Consider the following 27,736-nt stretch of genomic DNA (forward strand, 5'->3'; position numbering starts at 1 on the left):
AGTACATGCATGTACAAATTTATTATATATATGCACAAAAGAACCAAGGTCATGCAGTTTCACACAGATGTTGTACATGTACGATAATCGCACATATAGGACAAAGGTACGGCAATTGTGACATACAAATTATTGTAGGACAAATGTACGATAAACAAAAATGTTGTACGTCGTTTTGTGAAACTGGGCCCTGGACGTGTACATGTACAGTTGTTTTACACAGATGTAAAATCAGAGAATGAGCTATATCAAAATGGCATGCTATATGCGACTCAGTTATAGCAGTCGACATATAGATTCATGGGTAAGTTGTAATGTGTCAAAGTACCTACATTATCAATTAATTGGGCTTCACACATCCACAAGCGACAGAGTCAAACGTTTTCCCATCGGAACATTTGAACATGTGGTCTAGCAGGAGGAATGAGGACGGATCACCTTGCACTGGCTGCAGAATACATTCTGCTGGCAATTGTGGCCCATCATTCTCTGAGGATCGAAAGTAAACTGGACATTCAATGGGGCAACTATTGCAGGATTTGATATGATTAACATTGTTTAACGTCATACTCTAAAAGACAAAAATGTGATGGCGGTCAGTTAACTGTTTTGAGGGAACCCGGACAGCCCGGAATAAACCACGGACATTTGACATGCTACTTGCGAACTTTCCTACATGTGTATCACGCACAGATACTACACTACTACCATGTACCACTGGCAGAGGACAAATGGTCACGAATGACCGTTAGACCGCGCACACGGCCATGCACACGAGTGTTGTGGACCGCCTATCGTCACAAAGGACCCAATAAATTCCCTGTCCAAGCCCAGGGGTGAACCTCTCCAAGAAATTAAAGCTCATAATTGTGCTTATATAAATGTGCATGGACCCATGCCTACAATAAAGATGTGTTAAATATAATTTAACACCGTATTAATTGCATAAAAGCATCCAGTTCAGCGTGTGAAATTTCACCAACATGAAAATGGCGTTAGAAGCTAACTTAGTAAAGCTTAGTAAATAATTTTAGGAATCTTTTGCTTTTGCGTACGACAGAAGTGTTTTCATCTGCACATTACCCCTCTGTACACTATGGCTGCTCTTCTTATTGCCAATCAGACATTCAATGGGCCAATCACCTCTGCGTGTAATATTAGTAAACCCTGTGATTGAATCACATACATTGTGCATTGTTCAAATTCTTTAAATAAAGTCAAATAACAAATTAAGATTGAGGTTAAATTGCATTTACCAGCCACTGCCATCACCGATAGTGTCAGGACGCACAAGCAGAATAGCGCACTGGTTGATGATAATGTCCCCTTTCCCATTTTAATTCACGATGTTTGCTCTGCAAAAAACAGTAAATAGCACTTAAACCGTGTTGAAACAGAACGGAATGATAATTTTAAAACGTGAAAATACATCTGAAGTTAGTACAACCTGAAACAGGACATGAGAATCTGGTTAGGTATACAGACTGGCGATATCTGGACAGATTGGGTCTATCTGGTGCTGCTGATGATAAAATCACAAGTTCAAATCAAGGCAGTGCCATTCTGGCCATGCAGAACTTCAAGAATAAAACAATACAAAACACAGGGCGAAATTCAAAACATACCACCAAAGGACTAGGAAGACTTGCTTTACTCCCAGTTCTGCTTCGACCAACCAGCCCCGACTGCTTTGACTGCGGTTTGGCTAAACTTTCAGATTTCTTTTGAACCAGCAGCTTCCACTGTTAGACTGCAATTCGATGACTATTTGGAGTTCTGGTCCAGAACTCTGTGTGGCACAGGACGCTGCTAAACAATATCACAATATCTACAGTTATAGGAACCGCCGCACACACATACTTATATATATATTGCATCACAGTATTACATTCCTTGGCGTCAGTGATGTTTATAGACGTATGTGCATCATTTTTTACTTTGACTCACTGATGATGGAACTATGTCTTACTATGTCTTCAAGTAATTATAAACACAAACAAGTACATCATTCATTGACTTCGAGTCACTGTATGTTGACAAAATGTCATATTGTGTTTTCAAGACATTAACCATCATTACGTACATGTATAGATGATGTCACGCAAACAGATATTCATCTGGACAGTATACAACTTTGACAGCTGACGAAACTTGTTACGTTTTGCTTTCTTAAGCAAGTAAAATAAAGCAAATGGTGTCAAGGAACAACAATCCTGTCGTCCGCAGCAATATCATCCATTGAAATGTCTTCAAAAACACAGATTAACAAAATAACAGTTGATGAACAATTGAGAGGATGGGTTGTAGAACACAATTCCAATAATGCTATAGTTCATTTGGAATACAAAAATGTACTTTCAGATGCATGTAATGATTAATTTTTTATCAGATAAACTTATAAGAAAAGACTTATAACCAGCGTGTTCATTTAGCCAAAGAAGGGGATCAGACCATTTCAAAGTCATTTTTCAAATGTCACGTGACCGGACACCGTAATATCTATGAAGCCGAAAATTGGTCAAGAGACAGATCAACCACATTTTTGGACTGGCAGGACCGCACACATACGACTGATAGTTTTGCCATTAAAATTTTTATTTTTATTCATAGTCAGCTCGTAATATTGCAATATCTTCAAAATTGGTATAGGGGGAAAAAGCAAACTTGGCATTTTTATTAGCTAACATATGAAGCAACTTTTGTCTTTTTGTGCTTTTTGATTAGTCACGTGGTTTAGCAGTCATTTTGAATTTTATTGTTAAGCTTAAACCATCTTTTCCCGTAAATCAGCTGATGATCTTTGGATGAAATTTCACTGGCAAGTTTTACGTATACTGTTGTACTTGTATTGTACAAAGATGTTTTGTTTGATATCCAAGTTGTGCTGTAACTGACCAATGAAATTAGCTTTAAGGCAGGTCAAGTCTAAAAACTGCTCAAAATAATTAAACAAGCACTGTCTAGGACTGCTTGACATCCGGATTACAAATCTGTTAGAATTATTTATGTACTTAGTTTTCAGGTTATGACCAAAACACATCAAAAATATAGCTGCTAAAGCAGCGATGCCGGGGTTCAAGCCGGTATTACTTCGGGTTACTTTAACGGTGTCCATGTATAGATACATAACCAACTTAGTCAGAAAGCCTACATTCCTCACAGTTATTAGTACATTGTAAGTACATTGTTTATCATATGTAAGTACATTTGTATATCCAAACGGACTAAACCGGCAATACTTGAAGGCGTGCATGTCCCCTCTTTTTTACCACATTTCATCGATTTTCAGCATACATAGAGTATATGTATAGTGGTCTGCACTTTACAGCTGTGATGTGGCCGCTAAATATGGTGTCAGTTGCACTATTTCGCAACTGGATGGCAATTTGCGGCCAAACTATACATCGCATGAAAGAAATAAGACCACATCCATGATCAGGATGTACGGTAAGTACTGCAACTCCCGCATTTATTAAGACACTTCAAAGATTTTCCACACACATACAGTACACATATAACCATTTGCACTCAGCCATTTTCAGCTTTACAGTTGTGCGGTTATGTGTCACGCGACCTCCAAATATGAAGGAAAATTGCACTTTTTCGGACTTTAATGCTAATTCGCGGCAAAACTGTGCATCAGGGAAAAGTAAAAAGACCAGATTAGTGATCAGAACAACAAACCACGCAAAACAGTGTACGTAAAATATTTAAATTCAGAAAACTTTGATCACTTCAGAAATTTGGTAACCTGGCATCGAACTCCTATATGACTGACTGCATGGCTTGAGTGATACAAGCTCGGCGCGATCTGCTTAATGTCGATTTCCCGACGTCAATCATCTTTGCCGTTGAACTGCCTGAGAAACATCTGCATCATACCACACAGCCGGGAGATGCTTAGCGTTTAAATGCTCCTGTACTTTGGTCAATTCAGGGAAATTTTGCCTGCATCTCCCTTACAATCCACTCTGTTATAAATATGACTGAGTCCGGAGGGCAGTCGCAATTTCCACTTCAAATTTCCATACACATTTTCTTTACACTTATATCTTTTATATGAGAGCATAAAAATAAGTTATTGGTCGAAAATCACTACATAACCAGATACACAGCTTTGAATCTTCAATTCGACCCTACACTGTTTATCAATGAGGAAGTTGGCCGGTCATTCCCATTCCCGCGAATAATGAGGAACAGTTGTTTGCAGCATCCCATTTTCCAACATTATGACATCTGAACGTTTTTCCGTTAAAATTAGGGCAGTAGGAACATTCCTACATAAAACCCTTTAATTGCGCAATGTTTCTCTAGAGCGGCACCAAAAGCAGTTTTGTCATCAGGGCCATTTAATATGTAATATTAGACGTTAATGTTTTACTGCATATCTGGGTCATTTTGGTGTCTATACAGACAGGAAGACCCCATTTCATTCAATTTGGTTGGACTGGCGTGCACAACGAAGATTTTTGAACAGATTTTATAGCCATTTGGAGCAGCACAAAACAAACTAATGCGATTCCAAACCTAGCTGCAAAAGGAATCCTCCTGAAGTTCCCTTGAAGTCCCTCTGAAGTTTCCTAGTAAAGGGCTAAGTAAGACCCTTAGAAGCGCTCGGGAACTTCTAACTGTGGAGCGCTGGGGACGTCACTCTAACAGTTTAAGCCATCATTGGGAAGTCCCTTTGATTTTTTTTTTTTTTTTTTTTGATTAGTGTTTTACGCCGTACTTAAGAATATTTCACTTATACGACGGCGGCCAGCATTATGGTGGGTGGAAACCGGGCACAGCCCGGGGGAAACCCACGACCATCCGCAGGTTGCTGGCAGACCTTCCCACTTACGGCCGGAGAGGAAGCTAGCATGAGCTGGACTTGAACTCACAGCGACCGCATTGGTGAAGTCCCTTTGAAGTTCATCTAAAAAATGCAAATGAAGCATGAAAGGGACTTTCTGGAAGTCTCTATAAAACCCCTGCAGAGGGAGTCCACTGGAAGCACACCTGAAGTCCCTTTGAAGCACCCCCTGGTTCCTTAGAAGTGCTCCATGATGTCCTCCAGAATCACCCCAGGTTAGCCCGCAATCATACGAATACTACAGCTATTTTCAAAATTAATGTTAGGTACACAAAACATCAATTCTTACTTTAAAAATGAGCTGACGTGTAATCAGATTTGGTAAGAAACCTTTCATGGGGCCCTATAAATCGCCACGTGTACGCATTCACTTAAAGTATTTCACCGATCTTATTTTTACAAAGAGTACATCGTTAGTTGTGCAGAAATGAGATTTTATGGAACTCAAACATGACTAATTGTGGATATTTTTGAAAAAGTCAAAAATTGCACAAACTAATTCTAAATGGAAAATATAATTTTGTCCAACTAAACCCGCAGGAAAGTAGGGAAAAATTAGAAAATGTTCCCGAAAGTTGAATAAATATAACTCTCCTGTACACGAATTCCAGCGTGACGGAATCACATCTGGGAAGGTGTCTCGGTTCTCGTTTATATGCTATAATGTTACGATGAATTATGACCAGGAATCACCTAAAGAGAGTACGATTTGCACGCGGCAGTGTATTGCCGAGTTACTTACAAGCGGTTTTATACATGATAAACACTAAATTTGGAAAGTAGATTTAAAAGACCGGTGTGAATCAGCAGTACGACTTTATCGTAACCATGCTGATAAAATTAGTCATCATAATTATTCAGGCGACTTTCTTGGAATTTAATAAAATATCTTCAGTCATCAAAGAAACTTATTTAATCACATACCATTTTACAAAACTAATGAAGCAACGAAATATTGTCTCCTTAACCGACCAAATTTAACATGTGTTTAAGGAGGTTGTGTAGAGTTTACATATTCATGACATCAACTCGGGTAACTTTATGTTACATGTATTAAAAAACTTCCAGTGAGATGAAAATGAATCAGTCTGTATATTTCTGCAGAGCAAAATTAGATTCACTTCTCGCATATGAATAAATCAATGTTGTCATTGACGCCACTATAACTGCTGCGCATGGCTCGTAAAGTCATTTATCGCAAAGACATGTGAGCCACTCCTGTGCCTTTTTTAGATCATCAAAAGATGGAGCCACATTTTCCACACGGATATTACACATTTCTAACTGAAATTTGGGCTAGCGGAATATCAGCAGATGCACATGACGACGACCATTGTCTCCGATTCATATCTGGTTTCACCTCGTTTTCCATTGTAGTCTGTCCTGTGTACTCTGTCCATGTGGTAAAATGATGAACGTTGATACTGACTGGAGCTGTTGGAGTTGTAGACCAAACCTTTTTAAGATCGAGCTGTGAACACCAGATGTTCTTCTGGGTCTGTGTGGTTATCTGAGTTTGCTGGGTGGCAGACATAACCGCCGCGGCAAATGATTCTGCGTTAGTGACGACTGCTTGTCTGTGTAGAATTTTCCTCTGAACAATATGTTTGCCATTGACATCGAGTCCGCCATTCGGGAATTTGCCGTGGGTAGGCCTAGTTGCAGAATAGTTCCAAATGATGTTAAGAGCAAATTCTTGTTCTAGTTCCCCAAGCAACGAATAGATGTAGGCCTGCTTGTTTTTGAACTGGCTACACTGTTCATCCATCCAGATATTCACTGTCTTTATGAAGGGAAAGTTTCGTTTCATCTGCTCCAGGGCTACACATGCATATGTTGACACTGCTTGTTTTTCGTATTAACATCTGAAGTATTCACAGACGACCCAGTAATACGTCTTACCCATGTCAGTGAATACTGAAATCTCTGTTGTCACTTGATATGTTGCAGCCAAATCTTCAGCAAAGTCCATCTGAAGCGTACATGTTGTACTACTTGCGTCTTTAGCAATTACTTTATCTTGCTCATAAAATTGAGACTGTTTGCCCTTAATGAATACACGCCATGAGCCTTGGGAGTTGATTACGGACATTTCTCATTGCATCATCGACCGTGCCTTCTTCTTGGTCTTTAACAAGGTATCCGTCCGCGTCTGTCTGCCATTGATACCAGCCAACCATCCCTATCATCCAAGCCATCTGTAAAGCTGATTTCAAAGGGTTTGCCATCAGAACATATATGACGATTGCTTGATACCGATAAGTCCTACGCATGGAACAAAATAAGTGACGGAATCACATAATATTTGTGATTTGCGAAATCTAACGAGCGTACAACATACATGTATTCACATTGGTCTTTGTCTAGCTAATTCGCTTCCTTGCACGAACACGAGAAAAAATATTTGGTTTTATGGTAATATGCATTTATTTATCTACAAAATGAGCTATACTATGACACTATAGGCCCTTGAATTGCGGAAGATGAGTCCAGAATAACGGCTGTAAATCAACAACATCAGTACGCCGATCTCGTAGTGAATGTCTAAAATTTCCGGTCGAAGTTTTACGCGCGCACAAGACAAATCCCTCATGAATATTCAAAACCTATAGTCAATTTCAACGATATGGACAGTGCTCTGTTTACGTGAACTATAAAAGTTGTGAAAAGATTATTTTGAAATGTGTCTCTAGTGGCTCATTGCTCTTGAATTCACGTCGCAGACTATATCTACCGATGAAATAGTACTATAGGTGTGGGGGCCTCCGTGGCTCAGTTGGTTAGCGCGTTACCGCAGCGTAATGACCCAGGAGTCTCTCACCAATGCGGTCGCTGTGCGTTCAAGTCCAGCTCATGCTAGCTTCTCCGGCCGTATGTGGTAAGGTTTGCCAGCAACCTGCGGATGGTCGTGGGTTTCCCCCGGTTTCCACCACCATAATGCTGGCGGCCGTCATATAAGTGAAATATTCTTGAGTACGGTGTAAAACACCAATCAAATAAATAAATAAATAAATTATAGGTGTGATTGAAATGATCACTTAGACCCAAAAATATTATCCTACTACATCCCTTTTGTGCGCAGAATTTGGAGTTGACGCTATTTACTCATAGCAAGTGCGCGTGACGGAATACTTTTCACGGCAGTTCACCTAAGCCTGACTGGCGTACGCACTGTAAGGCGCGGTACCAAAGCACAGCCGGCTCGGTGGGCTGACGAGTTGTTCCTCCCTCCATATATATCTCCATGCTCTGGTCAGATTGGTTGGGATAGTGCACCCTCTCCCTCCGCACACGTTTTATTTACTTCCAACGACTCTGTGATTCAAAGGACACGAAGTGTGAAATGTGAAGGGATGGGTTTGAAGATCAAAAGTTACCTCCCTTGACGCACATGTTGTCTCCAGAAACTTCTGAAAAGATGGCGGAAGCACAAAAACAGCAGGTAAACGTCTCTGTCATTTAAGGGTTTTATGCTGTAGAAAAGCGAGGATAACTTTATAGTTGTTCGTATGAAGAGGAGACATTACGGAAAACCGCTAATGACCTCGCGATTTACGGTGGATTGTGAAGAACCTACTGACGTCGAACATGTTTTCGAAGTGATCACGCTGCGCTGTTTGAGTGTTGTTGTTTCAGTGTATTTCTGTCAGAGGTTGTCGGTGTCACTTCATCGTGCATGTCAAACACAATCCGGTTTGGTCACTTTCTCTTTTCCTTTTTGCTTGAATATAATATGAAAAGAGCTGAGTGGTTTGGATGCATTTGTTTAATGGTGTGTCTGTTAAATAAACAGTATGGTAGATTATTATTAGTAAGATAGTCTGAGATTGCTCTGGTTTGGCTTGGTTTGGTTTGGTTCGGTTTGGGAAACATTTTATTCTTACAAGGATGGTCCCAAACCAGTGTCATAGCACGCTCAGTTTAAAAACCTGGTGCATTTACCTGCCCTTGTCAGATACATGTCGAGGATGTCAGCACAGCCGTTCGCTAAGTTGCAGAATGTAACCCTTAAATCAAGTAACACAAAATGTATGGAGAGTTACGGGAAGAAACTGCTTCCAATGTGTCAGATCGACAGGAAGGAACATAGTTAGGAACATTTATCGCATCTTCACAGTCGAATTAGTTGTACCGATGTCAACAGAGTGGTCCCCATAATCAACTAACCTGTTCTCATTCGCGCCGAACCAAAGACGATCTATGACAAGCACACAAATTCACATAAATAAATACATTTTCAGATACTACACCCAGTGTGCCATCTCGCCCTGATAGTCGTGCACACAAGTCGTGTGAGTGGAGAAAAATATACGGTCGTTCAAGGTAGATAATACAATCCTTGTAGTAACACTAAGCAAGTCTACTCGCCCATTTGGCTGATTCACTCCCCCAATAATCAGATGGTGCTAATCACTTCAGTCTCATTTGTTCGCGCAAGTGATTAAAATGGTGACAGACGGCTTACAGGATGATATGGCGGCCACGGTGGGGGTAATGTCTGAAAATGTATTTGTCTTGTGAATTTGTTTGGTCGTCATGGATCAGTTTCGGTTTAGCGAGACTCGAAACAGGAGAGTTGACCATGGGAATCACTCGACTCACATTGATATACGCTAGGTAAGTTTTAATGTGTATGTGTAAATGTTCCTAACCATCGGTATGACCCAAATGAGGCTGTATAATACCGTATCCCTTACATTACTTTTGCGTTTCTTGATTTGAGAGTTACCCATTCCGAAACTATTTATGTGTCATTCTTATATTTTTCTCTGGGCTGTTCCGCACAATTTTGTTTTTTCTTATATTACATCTATATATTTGTTTTGTGGAAAATTTTTTGTTCTATAGTACACATGCTTATAATAATGAGGCAGATGTTGTCTTTTCAGCTACACTGCACCTCAAGCCACAAACATACATGTACTTTAAATTCTTATGCAAGTGCAAGTGCAGGATGGGTACGATACCAACAGTTTACTACCTTGTAATGATAACAAACACATTAAGCTACACTTAAACAGGTAGAGGAGCTAAAGAACAAAGGGAATAAGGCGTTGGAAGCTGGTGACTGTGAGGAGGCAGTGTCTCTCTACACCTCTGCTCTCAACCTCTCCCCTAAGAACCACGTTCTGTATAGTAACCGTTCAGCAGCTTACGCCAAAGCTGGCAAGTACCTCGAGGCCCTGGATGATGCAGAGAGGTGCATCGAGGCAAAGCCCGATTGGGCAAAGGTAAGTGCAGCAGGAGTTTGGTATTAGGCCATCCTTTAAAGAAAATGTTTGTTTCACGTAATCAATGAGAACCTATACATGTGAAAATTAGGATACATGTACATGTAGGTCAGATGTGATTTGTTTATTTACGTTTTCAAATAAACTTTTGCGTTTAAAAACAAATTGCTTTGGGAATGGAAACATAAATTATATGTTTCCTGTGGCCGTTAAAATGGGTAGGTCGGTTTAAGGGAAACAAACATATCATAAAAGATGGCTTTATTCCACTTGATTAAATAGGGTATAATAACAATTTCTCCTTGAATGTCTTTCATGAAACTCTGGTGTGATGACCATTACTGTCCGATCCTAAATTCTCTAGGCACTTTGAAATACTTGTACTTGTACGTGTAGTTATAATAATAAGATTAATAAGTAAGATTTAACATCGTAGGTTCCCATTACATTATGTTATGATCTTCTGTGCGGCTTAGGCTGACTTCAACTCTGGTTCTACGTAGGAAGATCAGCCAGCAGATGGTTGTGGGTTTCCTCCAGGCTCTGCCTGGTTTCCTCCCATGATAACATGCATGATGCTCATCGTTGATGTGTATTCTGAAAGCATTAGTCTGTGCTGATTGATAAGACTGTACTTTTTATGAAGCCCTGAAGCTGACCACCTAACCAGTGTTTATGTACATGTACAAAAGTACTTTTGTCTGCAATATAACAGTAAAAAGCACTGAAAGTTGCTCTTTCGCATGCGAAAAGGTTGAACCGTTCGGGTGAGTGAAATATTCTTGAGTATGGCGTAAAACTGCAGTCAAACAAGTACATGCATAAGTGTTATCTTTAGTCTAAGAATTACAAGTGACTGGTGTACAGTTTTCAGTTTTTGGGGCCATAGAACTACTGGAGTCAATTACAGGTCATCAGGTCAACCTCATGTGCTAAATCCTGTTGTCATTCTTTTTTTAACACACACACAAAAAAAGATTTTCGTTCTGTTATATGACATACTATTTAGTAGTGAAATGTGTTTCACTGTCTTCTTTGCTTTTGTTGGACACTATTTTCAGGGGTTTTCTAGGAAAGGGTCGGCCTTGTTTGGTTTGAATCGGTATGAAGAAGCGGTGCTGGCTTATCAGGCCACTCTAGATCTGGAACCTAACAATCGCCAGGCCAAGGAAATGATGGCAGAGGCTCAGGCAAAGCTAACAGGTGACATATCATTTATCGTTTCTGGTGCACATTTCCAACTACAAACCACACAAGGTGCTGTTTCAATTCTGGCCTTGCACAGGAATTCACCTGCCCTCTCTCTTATTCTCTATAATTCTGACCGCCATTGCATAAATGAATAGTTCCTAAGTTTGGCATAGAGCCTTAATGGCCAAGTGAGGGGTTGGTGTCCTAGAACAGAACAAAGACTCTAGTCGAGAGAACCCCTGTTATCAAACCCAGATCAGGTCATACCAAAGACTTTAAAATTGGTACTTGCTGCTGACCTGTTTGGCACTCATCACTGAGAGGATAGAGCAAGGAAACATGACTGGTTGGCCTGGTGTCAGTATAATGTGACTGGGTGGGGTGACATGTCTGGTGTCTTAGGCATAATTCTTTTGTGGCAGCAGCACTTTGGCAGCATGTACTTGCCCAGACACAAGAAGACACAATATATGTACACACACACCTGATGACTCCTCGTCTTCATATGACTGAAAAATTGTAAAGTATGATGTTAAACCCCAAGCATACAGTGCATACAGTATACATAGTATACATTCATTCATCCATGTTATTGCTTTGAGTTCAACTCCAGCTCATGCTGGCTCCGGTCATACATGGCAGCAACCTTTGTCTGGTTTTCTCCTCCCATAGTACGGGCCCCCGCTGTATAAGTGTAACAATCTTGAATATGACAAAAAACACCAACCAAATCAGTAAATAAATTCAGTTTACCATCAAAGTACAAGAGTCAAATATTACTGATAACACCAATCAGATGGTGTATGTATGTGTACTTTTGTTTTCTGTGTAGTGTAAATACTGCAAATAATGTGTCCATACATTCCAGGGCCTGCAGGCAGTCAACCCATCAACAACCCATTCATGATGCCAGATCTCTGGGAAAAACTCGAGAAGAATCCCCAAACTAGAGAGTTGATGAAGCAGCCAGATTACAGAGAGCTTGTGGAGGACCTGAGGAGAAATCCCCTGAATCCTCAGTAAGCGTGGAGAGAGTTTATGCCAGGGGTCATGGCTGTAGATTACACCTGGGCTATGACGATAAAGGCAGTGCCCAAAATAAACCAACCAAACCACTAACATTTTTCACCCAATTTCAGTGTGATAACATAAGTGTCTTGTTAACCTCATCGATTTGCCAAATTAAATTTCAGTAGATTTGTTTAAGCCTGTTAATACATGTAACTTGCTGATCTTGGACCCGGTTTCTCAAAGGGGTCCTAACATTATGCTGGCTTAATCACTATGATGCCACATACTAACGGCATACGCTACCTTGGTGTCCCCAAGACAAGAAGATGTCCCCTAGTAGACATGAATACAATAAAACTTGCGCGAAGAACTAGTGAAGCGAAGTGCGCAGATAAAGGTAGCCTAGTCCTGGGAGAATTCTTTCAGTCAGATCGCATTTTCTTCGTACACTGTCACCATTGGTGATTGATGGCTCAATCCTGGTGACAATGAGAGATGACCGTCTTAGTCCTAAACAGTTCTCTGATTTAAATTTATTTCATATTTGCTTTGAAATATTTGATTCAACCATAATCTTGAAAATTAAGAAAATAGAGTTTTATTGTGGAAGAGTAAGAAAAGTATTTCAAGGACTAGTACTGGTAGTATTATCTGTTTATCTTTTGCAGACGAATGCAGGACCCTCGAGTTTTGGCTACCCTGGGAGCCATGTTAGGGGTTGACCTGGACAAAGACTCCATGCCAACTCCTCCTAAGGCAGACGAACAGTCTGCCTCAAAAAATGGCTATGAACCTGTCCACCAATCACAGTCCACCAGCTCAACGCCTAACCAATCAGCTAGCACCGAAACTCCACAGTCTAAATCTGGCCCTTCCTCTCAGGTAGACAGTACCCATAATGCACTAAAGCTACCTCTACACAATTTTAACAAACACACACACACACTGCAGCTGTACAGTATTAGGAAATGTTAACGCATGTTTGTTTGTTCTTTAATTTGAGTTTAGGCTCTCCAGGAAAAGGACAAAGGGAATGAAGCTTACAAGAAGAAAGATTTTGAAACTGCTCTGGGTCACTACAACAAGGCATTTGAACTGGACCCTACAAACATTACCTTTTTGACCAATAAAGCAGGTAAAGTATTTTATGGTAAATCTCACCTTTGCTGAAAATGATTTATTATTAGGTTACTCTTCAGGGTGTTCAAAAAAGGTAAGTAGCAGGCTGCAGACAGCTGTCTGCTGCCGTCTGCCTAGCCGCCTACTTTGAATGTTCTTACTATTTAAATCAATTACTAATTACTTTTAATTCAGCCGCCTGCTTTTGAATTGAGACCCCCTTCTCCAATTCTAAATGAAAACCCTGACGGTTTTATAAATTCTGAAATGTGAAAATAGTGAAAGGACTGCTTGACAGTTATGCCCCTATTTGTTGATGAAATGGTTTCTGATGTTGATAACACTGGAGGTGCTTGATTACCTATCGTTGGCCCAGAAGCCTATTGTAAATAAATCATGACAGGTATACCTCAAGGTTCAAAAATCTTGTTATTTGTTTCAGCTGTGTATTTTGAGAAGGGAGATTTTGACCAGTGTATAGAGGTCTGTCAGAAGGCTGTGGATGTGGGGAGAGAAAACAGAGCAGATTACAAGCTGATAGCAAAGTAAGCCAACCTGTCTTCTTAGACATAGTTCACAGTGTGCAAATTCATCACATCTTGTATTGATTTATTTATTTGATTGGAGATTTGTGCTGCATCTGAGAAAGTACAACTTGTGTGCATTATGGTGGAAGGAAAAAGGGCAGAGCCCAAGGGTAAACATATGACCATCCACAGATTGCTGAAAGGCCATCCCACAGAGGAGGATGTCTTCATGACACTACTTCTATTGACTTGTAGGCTGTTTTGCACTGGTATTAAAATAAAATTTTAAATTAAAGTTGGAGCCTCCATGGCCAAGTGGTAGGCAAGCTAGCGCAGCACAATGACTCCGAAGCTTCTTGCCAATGCGATCGCTGTGAGTTCAAGTCCAGCTCAGGCTTGTTTCCTCTGTGGTCATTCGTGGGAAAGTCAGCCAGCAACCTGTAGATGGTCGTGGGTTCCTGCGTGGTTTATCTCCCACCTTATTGTTAGTTGCCATATTGTGATAGATACTTCAGTACAGCACAAAACAGCAGTCAAAAAAAGACATAAATTCATGTCTTATGTGAAAAGTGAAACATTATAGCTGTAACTATGGATGCCTGCTTCATTTTTTTATTGCTTCAAATAAAGGTGAAAATTAGCTACAGAAAGACATGTCACAAGCGAGATTGATGGGAACAAATTTATCAAAGTCCTTTATGTGCTTCTGAAAGTGCATTTTTACATACCAAAACTCAGGTGAAATGTGGTATTTCAATGAGGAAAGTGACTTGACTTGTTTGTAAAAGCTCATTTTCGACTAATTGTGAATATTTTGCCGAGACAAAATGTCAAGCTGTCTTTTTCTATAGCCCAAGGTGGATTTGGCATTTGGTCAGAAATAGCTTGTTATACACAATGTCAGTGAAAGTTTTACAAATACTAATACATCCACACTTAAAATGTTATACTGACAGGACTGCTAAACTAAAGAATGTAGTGATCAAAACATTTTGAGGTATAATCGTGATAAATTATTTTGATTCTAATTCTCTGTCACTAGACTTTTGCTGTCCGTGTGCTGCGTGCTGTGTTAATTTATTTTTAATGTGTTTTTTTTCCCTTGATTTCCAGGGCTTACGCTAGAATAGGTAATGCATATTTAAAAAAGGAGGATTTGGAGAGTGCTCTAAACTTTTACAATAAGTCTGTGTCCGAGCACCGGACACCAGAGCAAGTCAAGAAGATTCAGGAGGTAAGTGGAGATAACTCTTTGCCAGGTTATGATTTTCTGTTGGCAACTTAGCCATGTGGGCTGCACAAAAATTATAAAACTGTGTAGTATGGGAAGTAAATACCCAGAGGTTGTTGTCCAAGCAAGACCATATCTGGAAAAAAAAAAAGATTCTAGTCCCAGACTTTCAGGTGTCCATGTGTAAAGAAACTGCAACTCAAAATAATGAATAAAATGAAAGCTATTAAAGGATAAGAAAACATAAAAATGATGTCAAAAACAGATGAAAGAGCATAAAAACTTATTTTATTTACAGATTAATGGGATTTATTTGTTTTCTTTTGTCTCAGGAGAAGAGGGTATTTGAAAATATTTTTGTATGGTGGGTATTGCGTTAAACTCTTGACCAAACTCTTGATAAATTAAAGCTGTTCTCCAGCAGCATTGCTGGATTTTGAAGTGCAATCTTGATAAATTAGCCTGGTGTCTATACAGTTCATGATAATGGAATTTGGATTTGAACCCTAGAATGCCAGGCATCATTTACAATTGGCCAAGGGCAGAAGACTACCATAGAGCATAGGCGGCTTTGATCTTCAGCTGATAGCTTAGCATAAAAGACAGAAAGGACACATTGTTCTAAAGTTTGTGCCCCAGAGAAAAAGAGAGAAAGAATACATTGTTGCAGAGCTGATGCCTGTTCCCATGGTAAACTGTAGTTAATGGTTTCATGCAGTTTAGCACGAAGCTCCCATGTTATTTACATAGGACGGTCTTGTCAAATTTTGGTTGTTTTTTTTTATCATAAACATGAAAACAACACAAAGTACAAAAATAATTCTGGCAGGTTTGCATTCGTGACGTCAGGGGGCACCGGATAGTGTGCTTGTTCAATGATTTTAAGCAGTTTTAAAAATTGACCTACCTCTGAACCAAGTACATTGGTCAGTGTTGGCCTTGTTTGCATACCAGATTAAAAGTTTTTTATAATTTTGGTAGGGTGATCCACCTAAAAACTGTAAAGTTTGTCTTGATAGGTTTAGCCATTTAGGAGAAGATTTTTTCAGCTTATCAATAAAATTCAAAATGACAGTTCACGTAACCACATAAAACGTCAAAAGTCGCTTCATATGTTCCTTGTTAAGACTTAAAAGATTTGGTTTTCTACTTTAAAATTTTATGATTTTATGATTTTTACGAGATGACTAAGGAAAAAAATTAAAGTAATAATCCAAACAATTTCAAGAGCTGTCCAGCTAGGAAACTAGCGTGGACCCCAAATAAAATAATTGTTGGTACACTAGGCCTACTACCAGTTACAGGGATGGCGGTCTCAGTATCTGAGTATCGCTGATTCGCCGCGAGCACATGGGTTACAGGGTACGATAGAATGTACGTCCTCTGCAGAAGGGTTGAACTGTGACCCAGTTCAAATCGCCTGCAGATGCAGTGGGCATTCCTGGTTCAGATCTCCAGACCTCCAGAGGGGCGACTTTGCCCACTAGTGGATGCATACAGCATTGGTGTAGGCTTCTGTAACACTTGAATTCGTGCAAATTTTTTAAAACATTGGAATCGGTCTAAGCTCAACCTTGGCTATAATGACATACATGTAGAACAACACATTTAACTGTGGCTGGCTCGTTATCAGCAGTCGCGCTGTTTTACGCATTAAATAAATATATTCGGGGCTGATTCTGGAGCAAATATATTTGCCTGTATGGTGTTCCTCTGATTCAAATACAACTATAAGTCACACAGTAAGTTGTATATGTAGATTTAACAGCAGGTTGGGAGGCATGCGTGGATTGTCAGGAAAGATAGGATTGATTTTTGTGTCAAAATTTAGCAGTGCAATTACAATTAAATTTGTGTTAGAGAGATACAATTGCATGGTCACTTTTTATGGGTCAAGAATTGCACCAACGTTTGCCATTATATCTGAAGTGCATTGGTAGTAGATTTTAAGGTCAGCTTTCTTGATTGCCTAATTATCAGTCGCGGACGTCAGAGAAAGCACATGGGCTTCAACAGTGCACTTGATAAAAACATCCCTGGCCTGCAAAGAAAGACAAATAAGCCAAGTTAAGATTCTCCATGGCATGTCAGTTGTGATAAATGGAGAGGAAAAAAATTATTTCATAAAAAGCTTTAATCTTAAACGTTATCGGATGAGATGTCGTCTTCTAGTTCTAATGAACCATATGCATCTCGAATATTTATTTTTCACTCACTCTGAAAAACTCAGTCCAAAATAATTTTTAAATCGTTTAATCAACTCATTTAATTGGCTTGTAAATCAACTCGTCCTACATCTGTGGTGCTGACACACACCCGTACCCAAACACAGTGTGAGAATAGCCCCATATACATGATAATATACATGTTACTAAATTGTTACGAAACGATCTCAAAATGACATCTTATGTTCAATCTAATGAGCTGTCACTTCATGAAGTGAATGGGTTATGGCAAGGTCACATTTTAGGCCGCGCAATCAAACGGCAACCTGTTTGATTGGATAAAGCTCCCAAGATAGCTGTCTTGATTCACAACAGCTATTAGCTCAGTGTTTTCATTTGTTTTAAACTGTTACTCGCGGAAATCACATCAGAAAAATAAAGTATGATACTTTTTAGAAAGTGTAAGCATCCTGTTTTCATGTGAAATACTTTTGAGCAAGGTACTATCTTGTCCTTTAAATAATGATGTTTTAAATAAGGATGTGATCCATGTCTAATAAATTTATTTGAGTGTAAATTTGTTGGTTGTATCCAGTCACCTGCACATAATATGAATTGTCATAATAATAAAGATATATGATCAAAATCCAGGCTGAACACATTTGTTAGTTGAAGAGATCAAATTCTAGTGCAAATATATTTATTAAACATATGTAACATCCTTGTTTGTAACGTCATAACGTAAAGACAATGTGTATATAACCAAGAGGTCGTCCCAAATACATGTACCCATCGGACAGAAATTATTTTCAAGTGTCTTTTTCTCAAAAAAATATAAGAAGACATTTGCAACTAAGTATTTACACTCATTCATCTTATCAGTGAAGAGTGAGCTTGTTTATTACATTCGGGATCTGTCCAAATAATCCCTTGAACACCGCCGATGCTCACCCACAGTGCCCAGTCAGTAAGAACCACAATCAGGGCAATAAATTATGGGGTACACTTTGCAAGCCTTAGGGCGAAACTTAAAATCATTTACCGTACAACTTTACATGCGAAGGGGGATTAAATACTAGTATTCATGTGGTTAGGAAATGGAAGTCAACCACTGTTTCATGATTCACTATGATGTTTTGTGTGAAAGATTGATCACTTTCTTATAATAGTACACTATTTTTAATTGGCTTTATTGTACCTCTCTAGCTCATTAATTTGGAGAGTGGTCGCTACTGCCGAGAAATCTCTGATCAATTAGATTGCAATCTTGTTAGGTACCTGGTGAAGGGACGGTGGTTAGATCCATGCACTCCAGTTTCTTCAACCAAAAAACTGCATGACATTGTAGATTTAAAGAAAATCTGGATTTGTCTGTCTTTTTTGTAAAAGAAAACATGTGTTCCAGTATGCTAGTCATTAAATAGACTAACTGTGTGAGAAAAGCAACTGAGTGAACAGGGTACCACTTAACCTGGTTCATATTACAATGTGGATGGCTTGAGAGTGCCAGAAGTTTAGCATGATTTTCCTGATGGGCTCACTGGCTCAGATGGTTGAAGTAAGGCATTAAATAACAATGAAATAAATGAAAAATATCAGTTTCCCTTTGTTCTTTGTTTTAGGTTAAAAAGTTACTGGAGGAGAGAAAGAGGTTAGAATACTTGAACCCTGAACTGGCCCTGGAAGAGAAGAATAAAGGGAATGAGTTCTTCAAGAAAGGTACACAAGTGGTACAATGGACAGATCTAGGAACGTGGATTCAGTAAAAGAGTAATATAATGATGAATTGTTTAAAGGTAGACATAGTATTTTATAAACTGACGTTGTATGAATGAGATTAATTGTGTATCGGTGTTGCTTTTTTTGTTGGATTAATTCCAACATAGTTTTCTGACTGCAACTTTCTCTGCAGTCCCTGTCATTTGACTTGTAAACCGCTGAAGCTTCCCTGGTATTGTGGAATTTAAAACAAAATTGAATATTACATGTATAAGTTATACCACCGTGTTGCTTGCGGGTATATGGCCTGATATTTTGTCGAGAAGATCAATATTATCACGAGCCCCAAAGGGTGTGGAAATATTCATCTTCAAGATGAAATATGAGGACATATACCCACAAGAGCTTTGCAGATTGCGCCCAACTTTTGTTGCATTATTAAATAGCGGTAGATTAGCCAAAGCATGCCGTGATTTCACTGAGGCTTTGTGGCAGTGTGCCTGAAACAAATGTCAAGGCTGACATGATGAGAAGAAGAGCACGGGGCCTGGCTCGGGACCTTGGTTGAGCTGAGAGAAAATACTTGCTTTAGGTGAACTGCTAGAGGATCATTTTTGACTTATTTTGTAAGGCGGAAAACCGCTACAGCTGTAAAGCTAAAAAAGGGCTGTGTATGTACTGTATAAAAAAGAGAGGACATGCACACCTTGAAATACTGCCCAGGAGTCGATTTACTCCTCTTGTCGCATCTGAAGACGCATGCTATCCAGTGTGCCTACAGTGCGCTAAATGCTACGAAGAATGTAAGCTATGTACTTAAGTTGGTTATGTATCTATACATGGACACCATTAAGGTAACCGAAAGTGACACCATATAGGCTGGCAATACTGGTTTGTACCCTGGCATCGCTGCTTAGCAGCTACACTACGACGTTTTTGTGTGTTCACAGGTGACTACCCTCAGGCCATAAAACATTACAACGAGGCCATCAAGAGGAATCCAGATGACCCAAAGATTTACAGCAATCGTGCCGCGTGCTACACCAAGCTGGCTGAGTTCCGACTGGCCCTCAAGGATTGCGAGGAATGTATTAAACTGGACCCGAATTTTGGTAAGGCAACAAGCATTTAGAAATGTGTATATTATGTATGCCTTAAATAATAAATTACCACACCTAGATTATAATTTAAGTGTACAGTCAAACCTGTTGTATGCAACCAGTGAAGGGACGCGTAAAAAGTGTCCGCATATGACAGTTGGCCACATAAGACAGGTTGTGAAGACCAAGCCAAATCACAACTGAATTAAGTTTCAGGAAATCTACACATGTAGGCCTACTTAATAATCTTATACATAATTGTTAAAGCACTAATCTGGTCAGCTACATAAATTTCATACAAATATAACAATTGTGGTAAAATAATAACTCAATAATTTCAAATTTTGTGGGGTAGATCTATGGACCTCACGGGTTTAACAGGCGATTACAGAAAGAGTTTCAGGTGAGGGCACGCATGACAGGAGAACTTTCTTTCCATCATTGTCAAGCCCTAGAAAGCCATGTGCTAGTTTGGCCTACGTAGGTATAAATGACTATTCTAACAAAGTTTTGGACTGTAAGTGACAGACTGCTGAGATGTTCAGTCATAATTGCCATTACCGGTGAAACAACAACAACAACATGTACGAGTGAAGGAAGACCAATTTCTCCATGTGTCCGGTACAGGCAATATTTTGGCCACGCGAAATGAAAACACAACACCATTTGCCTGCAAAGATAATGGCCCAGCAGGCCAGATAATTTGTCAAAGAAACCATTCATGGGAGGAACCACAGGATGTCAGATTATATCCGAGTTTGCCCGCTGTTTATGGCATTCATAGCGGGGACCTCAGCATGGAGCTAATCCACTGCCACAGTGCAGGGGTGTCCGGACAATAACCAGCTAGGCCTGATTAAAGAACGGTAAACTTCAGTGCTATTGACCAGTGATGTTCACACTTCACTTATCATCACAAAGGTGGCAGGTTGTAACTTTTAATCACTACAAAAACTATTGAAGTTAAGTGGTCACCATTTTGAAATTTTTGAATGTTCAATGCGGCAATCATCGTCTCTGTTGAAAGTCTCGCCCGCTCAGGACAGGCTGATATAGAATTTGGTGGCAAAATATAATGGCCACTGGATGCATTGGACAGGTGCCCGCATATTACATTTCGTTTAACATGGAAAATTGTTTGGTCGCTGCAGAGAGTGGCCGCTTATGGCAGATGGACGCTGATTGCAGGTGGCCGTAGGAACAGGTTTGACTGTATATAGGTGTGGGCAGGTGATAGTGCCTTATATTCGAGGGTCTGTATTTAACAGTCGAATTTTGTGATCTCATTTTTATTCAAGCTGAAATTAGCTTGATTTTTCTAAGACCTGATTTTTTGTCAAATGACCATTGTGAAAGATCTTTATGTATATCCTGCCCTGCTTCACCAATCATATATAAGGTGAGAAATTCTTGAGAACAGTATTTGAACCCAATTAGCTAAATTATAATTTATTTAGTTAAGTGTTTACCCCGGGGTTGACCCAATTTCTTCCACTGGTAATTGTACCCATAGCGAATGTAGGAGTGAAATACTCCTGGGTACATGTAGTTATGTAATCATCTGGTCCTGTCCCCCTATATGATACACGGTGCATCAGTCGTAATATGACACTTTTCAAGACACAGTAGAATAAACTGTCTGTGTACAGGACTTGTTCTGAAAATGGCAAAAGTGAGCTACAGAAGTTAAAAGGGTGTAAAACTCTGATGAAGCCCTGGTGCAGACGGGTCAGATCCATATCTACAGTGATATCAGGGGGGTGCTGTTTTAAATGTGTGGACACGTTTGCAGTACTATGTATGTACGTAGTTTATCATACACGACTAACTAGTTGTGGGGCAGTCGCCTGTAGGGAATGGAAAATATTTCCAAACTGCTGATTTATACTGGGCCCCGGTTAGAAATTGTAAGGACATTCACAGTCGATGCCATGTTTGTTTACGTGGCAGTTAAACAGACCGTATCACTTCATTAACCATGATTTGATTGGCCACGATGCTGACTGGTAAACCATTCATAGCACGTGTTGTGGAAATGAGCCCACTCTAATGGTAAACGCGGCAAGGTTTTATACACTGCCTAGAAGTTTAAAGGTTTGTAATTTATTTGCAGTTTTATGAGATTCACTGAGAGTGATTCTGTTCTACCGTTGGGCAATTAGCCAGTCGCGATAATCTGATTCAAGGTTGTATCGTTATATCGCTAGGTACATTTGCACCCAATTGGATAATCAAGTGAAGATAAAATAACATTAGTTACAGGATCATAGATTGTTCTGTAATTTTTGTATGTGTAGTTTTGAGCTACATGTCTAAGTTCTTCAGGTTTTCATTATTTCAAGTTGAGGCCTTAATTGTGTTAGTCTATATTTGTGCATGTATTTATCTGTTGCAGTGAAGGGATATTTAAGGAAAGGAGCATGCTGCCTTGGTCTGAAGGATTCCACGGGAGCCCGTCAGGCTTACGAAAAGGCTCTGGAAATGGACCCAAATAATGATGTAAGTTATGACACGACTTACAGTGCATGACTAGCACCTTGGCTAAAGTCAGATCTGTTGGCTGCCCCTTTATGCTGATTTGTCACTGATTTGAAGTACAGCCATTTCAAGTCAGATCTGTTGGCCGTCACCTATACTGACTTTGACTAGATTTGAAGTAGAGCAGTCTCAAGTCAGATCTCATAGTCACTCTGTATACTGACTTGTCACTGACTAGATCTGAAGTATGGCCATCTCAAGTCAGATCTGTTGGCTGCCCCTTATACTGACTTTCACTAGACTTGAAGATGAGCTATCTCAAGTCGGATCTAATAGTTGCCCCTTATATTGACTTGTCACTGACAAGATCTGAAGTAGGGCAGTCTCAAGCTAGATCTTGTAGCCCTGTACTGTCATGTCACTAATCCAAAGCACAGCAATCTCAGGTCAGTTTGTGTAACCTTCATGCAGCCTTTACCATAGTTCGTGTCAATATACAAAGGCTGTAAATATATAATTTCATCAAATTTTATCAGTGATCATGAATTTGCTCTGAACGTTAGATGAAAAGAATCTCTAAATCGCAGATTGAAGTGTTAAGGTAAATGATGAAAGTGATGCCAAAACAATGAAAAGAGAAATTTGAGTCATTATTTTATATCTCTTATTATAACTCTCCTATTTTGTGCACATTTTCTGTCAATAGTCAGAAATTTTCGGAAATGACATCGCTAAACTTACTGTGAACCCAGGACCAGCTTACAAACCCAGTTCGGCCACCCCTTGCTCCCCCCTCCCTCAAGCAAAGTTCCTCCCCCAGACAAAGTTGTTTTTGACATCTATCACATTTGATGTTACCGCTGTAGGCTACTTAATTTCCAGACTGACTGCTGGGGCCTTGAGTAAAGCTTGTATTAAGCCATTTTTATATCCCAAGAAGAAAGCTGATTAGATTTGTCGTACTTTTATAAGTCAAGATACATTCTAAAGTGCATGTTAAGAAATAAAAAACAAACTTTTTCATTTATGCTTTAAAGATATTTCTGACAAATTAGCTGAAGGTAAAAAACTGTGTTTTCTTTAACAAATCTGCCTGTGTTGCGTAACAGGAGGCGAGGAATGGGTATCGCAGTGCCGTTGTGGCTGAGGGTCAGGACCCCGAGGCGATCAAGAAGAGGGCAGAGGCCGATCCTGAAATAAAACAGATACTGTCTGACCCAGCCATGCAGCTTATACTGCAGCAGATGCAGACAGATCCCAAAGCCTTACAGGAGTAAGTTACCATAACCCTCTTCATTGATGTGCTGTAATATACGTGATGGTCTTTTTACGAGGTCGCTTGTTCAAAACCAGGTCTCTCTGTTTTGGCTGCGGCTTTGTCAGGGAGTTTGTAAGGTTTGTGGCGAAGGTTGCTGGTTTACTCTGGGCGCTCCGTAAACCCATAAACCCAACAATAGACTTGACCACAGTCATTGTACACCAGTAAACATAAATAAATAAATCAGTTTTAGGAGGCTAATACAGTCTTATTGATTTGAATGAGGAACATTATCTGATGCTGAAGTCAGAAGAGTAAAAATTTGATCAAGTCATCCATGAGGTTTTAACGGTTTTATTACATGGCTGTAATTGATGAAATGAATATAAAATAACTCAAACCTCTTCTTTGTTTTACTATATTGTGTGGTGCTGCAACAAAGCAAAAGACAATTTCTGATCGGATGGAAATCCTATGGAAGTTGCCATCGTGTTTTGCGGACTCAGGGTGAACGATTCTTAGTGTAGAATGTAGAGAGTGGGCATTCCGTCATATAAAAGCATAAAACATTTAAAAATGATGACATTATGATCACCCCTTTGAAGTGTAACATTTGTGACATGTTTACACTTTATGAAGTTGACCTATTAAAAGCAGCCGTTATTTTATTCCTGAGGTGACCTACATCTATCAGTAGTTCATTCTACTTGTAGTTTGATCATTTGCAGCATATGATCGATGTTGATCAAGTATTTGTGATACATGTATTTAGCCACTCATTGAGTGAAATGTTGTACTCTTGAGTGAAATGGTGAGTTACTGTTTTTCAGATAATGTCTAGCATTTAATAGTGCACTTTCAGAGGGACATAAAAACCTTAAAATCTTACTTTTGATGTCAACACGTGCGTTCTTCTGATAAGGAATTAATCAAACTTCACAAAAACTATCAAATGTCCTTGTAAGGTGGATGAATCAAACAGAATCTGGCAAACTGTATCAATTGCAAAATGCTTATCTTTAGGAGAATTACAGTACTTTAACTTTGTATTTCTTCTGGTAGCAGTTGTTAAAATTGTGTTCATTTTTCTGTTCCAGTCACCTGAAAAACCCGGAGATAGCAAGTAAGATCAGCAAGTTGCTAGAATGTGGAATAATCGCTATACGCTGAGGTGTTCCCCAACCCTGGCAGACCAAGACTTCTGGTACGCGTCAATGTTGACAGAGTTGTTGTGCTTGGTTGGGATATAGACCGTATATATTCTCTCAGAACCGTGGCTCATCCATCAGTGAAAACGTCATAGGATTTGATCAGGACTGGTCTCAAAAAGAATGTCTAAATGAATGAACCATCGACTGTCTCCATTCAGACAGATTTATCTGTGTAATATTGCTGTGGAAATGTGATTTTATCTTCAATTCAAGGGGCCATGTGTTATACTGAATTTATTAGAAATGCAAACAAGTGCTATTGGTCAGTTAGTGTGAATATAAATGAAAATTAAGGCATTTTTATTCAGACCTCTCGTTCTTAGATGTACCTACAAATTGTGTTAGAACATCTACGTCTATGTGGCTTATTTTGTTTGGTCAGTTTTCATTTTTCAACAGATACATCAACATACACTTGAAATGAAAGAGAAGTTACAATACTCCATGTATGAAGTGTTCAGAAAGTAAAATGCGAGAACTCAACATACAGACCATTCCACATGTAAATGTTCAAGAAAAATATTGTTCAGGCCAGGTTGAACACCAGACTACAGTATTATTGAGACGGTTCACAAAGAGTTGACTCTGTACCAAGGCAAGAAATGGAACTTTTCAACAACTTCTCCCTACTGCTATTGATGGTGATATTAGTGGCTTTATGAAAATTTCCCGTTACGAGTATACCGCACAGATATACATGTACAAGTCAGATCATGAATTTGTTCGTTTTGTTAAGTGATCTTGGCTAAGATGACAAAACTTTCAGGATGACAGTAGGGTTATTATTCGAACTTCAATGTAAAACATATTTCAGCATCTTTTCAGTTCTTTATCCATTTGTATATATAGATATATATCCCTCAAGTGGAAGCTGCACCTCACAATAGAGATGTCCGTAAATGTTACCAGATATCCTTGATTGTTTCCAGATATCCTTAAGTGTTAGCAGATATCCTTAAATGTTACCAGGTTGTCATCGTTCCAGAATTTGAATAAAATTGAAATAAAGGTAAATGAGCTTCACAATCCAGGCGTGCCTTTCTTTTACTTTGATCAGTGAACATTTAACTGGGACTGATTGTTTAGAACCGTGGTAGCATCTGGTACTAATATCATTAATTCTCAGTTCAGTTTCAGAATTTAGGGGAAAAGTAACGGTATGATCTAATTGATTTTACAACTGATTTTATTGGCTGTAATTCATTGAAAGCAGGCAGTGTTGTTGTACCCGTCTATTTCCAAGGTAATTAAGCTCATGCTGACTTCCTCTCCAGTCATACGTGGGAAGGTTTGCCAGCAACCTGCAGATGGTCCTGGGTTCCCCCCCCCCTCCTGAGCACTGTGTAAAACACCAGTCAAATAAATAAATAAATAGCACCTACATGTAGGTTACCTGGGGCAGCAATGGTGTTGCCTTTAGCAATTGGCCCAGCATTGGTGTTGCTCTTAGCATCTGGGCCAGCACCAGTGTTGCCCTTGGCACCTGGGTCAGCACTGGTGTAACCCTTGACACCTGGCCCAGCATTGGTGTTGCCCTTGGTACCTTGTCAGCACTGACGTAACCCTTGACCTGCCCCAGCACTGGTGTAGCCCTTGATACCTGGGTCAGCACTGATGTAACCCTTTATACCTGGGTCAGCACTGGTGTAGCACTTGACACCTGGCCCAGCATTGGTGTTGCCCTTGACACCAGGGTCAGCACTGGTCTAACCCCTGACACCTGGCCCAGCATTGGTGTTGCCCTTGACACCTGGGTCAGCACTGGTGTAACCCTTGACACCCGGCCCCGGCATTGCTGTTGCCCTTGACACCTCGCCAGCATAGGTGTTGCCCTTGATGCATGGGTCAGCATTGGTATAGCCCTTGGCATCTGGCCCAGCACTGGTGTTTACCTCTTCTGTTGTCTTCAGTATGAAGACATCACTTCTGCCAAATACATTTCAAGTTCATGAAGTGCCAGTTCCACAAAGCTATTGCTGACTTTAGTCAAAACTTTATGGTTTTCCAGTTTTTGGTACTGGAAGTAGACATTAGTCTTAAGACAACATTGATGGGGTGGTGAAAATTTTAGTTTCCAGGAGCCTGTTTCACAGATGTGCACAGTTGAGCGCACGTAACTTCCATAGCAAACAGTACTGTAGGTATAACCTCGTCATGCTACATAAGTGTCGTTACTTGCACTTTGTGGGCCCCAGGATCTAAAAGAACAAACTCTTAAATTGTGTTTAAAATCTTGACTTAGGTCAGAACAGGCTTCATGGAAGAGACTCCTGGTTTTGGACAGGCAATGTCACAGCTCAGGCTGCTCACGATTTCTTTGGGACCTCATCCTATTGGTTTTATGCCTAACTTGAACTTGCCTAGTATCATATAATGAAATATTGCTGAGTATTGCGTAAAACAAGAATCTGTTAAACAAATCAAATGTGCTCTTACTGGTTTGAGTATTCTGGGATGTATAGCAAAGATCATAAACATGACCTCAGGTTAATGAAAAATTTATGGGTATGGTTTTAAATCCCAGTGATATAATGAAATGAATTAATAGAACTTTTTAAATATGAAAAATGCGTTGAATATGCAGACACTGGAGTGTTAGCTGAGTACACCAGAGTTTCAGGTAAGGACACCTGAGTGAAC

At 39.7% G+C, this 27,736-nt stretch overlaps 1 protein-coding gene across 2 annotated transcripts; it reads left to right on the forward strand.

The window, feature by feature from the left end:
• The first annotated feature begins 8,194 nt into the window (after nt 1-8,194).
• On the forward strand, nt 8,195-26,124 carry LOC135468021 (stress-induced-phosphoprotein 1-like). 2 transcript variants are annotated; one of them, XM_064746024.1, is made up of 14 exons: nt 8,195-8,297; nt 9,877-10,086; nt 11,148-11,289; nt 12,146-12,296; nt 12,957-13,170; nt 13,297-13,423; nt 13,850-13,952; nt 15,048-15,168; nt 18,953-19,049; nt 20,000-20,161; nt 22,545-22,648; nt 23,737-23,900; nt 24,983-25,089; nt 25,496-26,124. In XM_064746024.1, exons 1-13 carry the CDS (start codon nt 8,247-8,249, stop codon nt 25,053-25,055), a joined length of 1,719 nt encoding a protein of 572 aa, XP_064602094.1. In that variant the 5' UTR covers nt 8,195-8,246; the 3' UTR covers nt 25,056-25,089; nt 25,496-26,124. The 2 variants fall into 2 exon arrangements, with proteins under 2 accessions (XP_064602094.1, XP_064602093.1); XM_064746023.1 differs by having other exon boundaries at nt 8,196-8,297; nt 24,983-26,124.
• Nucleotides 26,125-27,736: the final 1,612 nt, after the last annotated feature.

This window comes from Liolophura sinensis, chromosome 6 (genome assembly GCF_032854445.1).
Source record: "Liolophura sinensis isolate JHLJ2023 chromosome 6, CUHK_Ljap_v2, whole genome shotgun sequence".
NCBI classification, from domain to species: domain Eukaryota; kingdom Metazoa; phylum Mollusca; class Polyplacophora; order Chitonida; family Chitonidae; genus Liolophura; species Liolophura sinensis.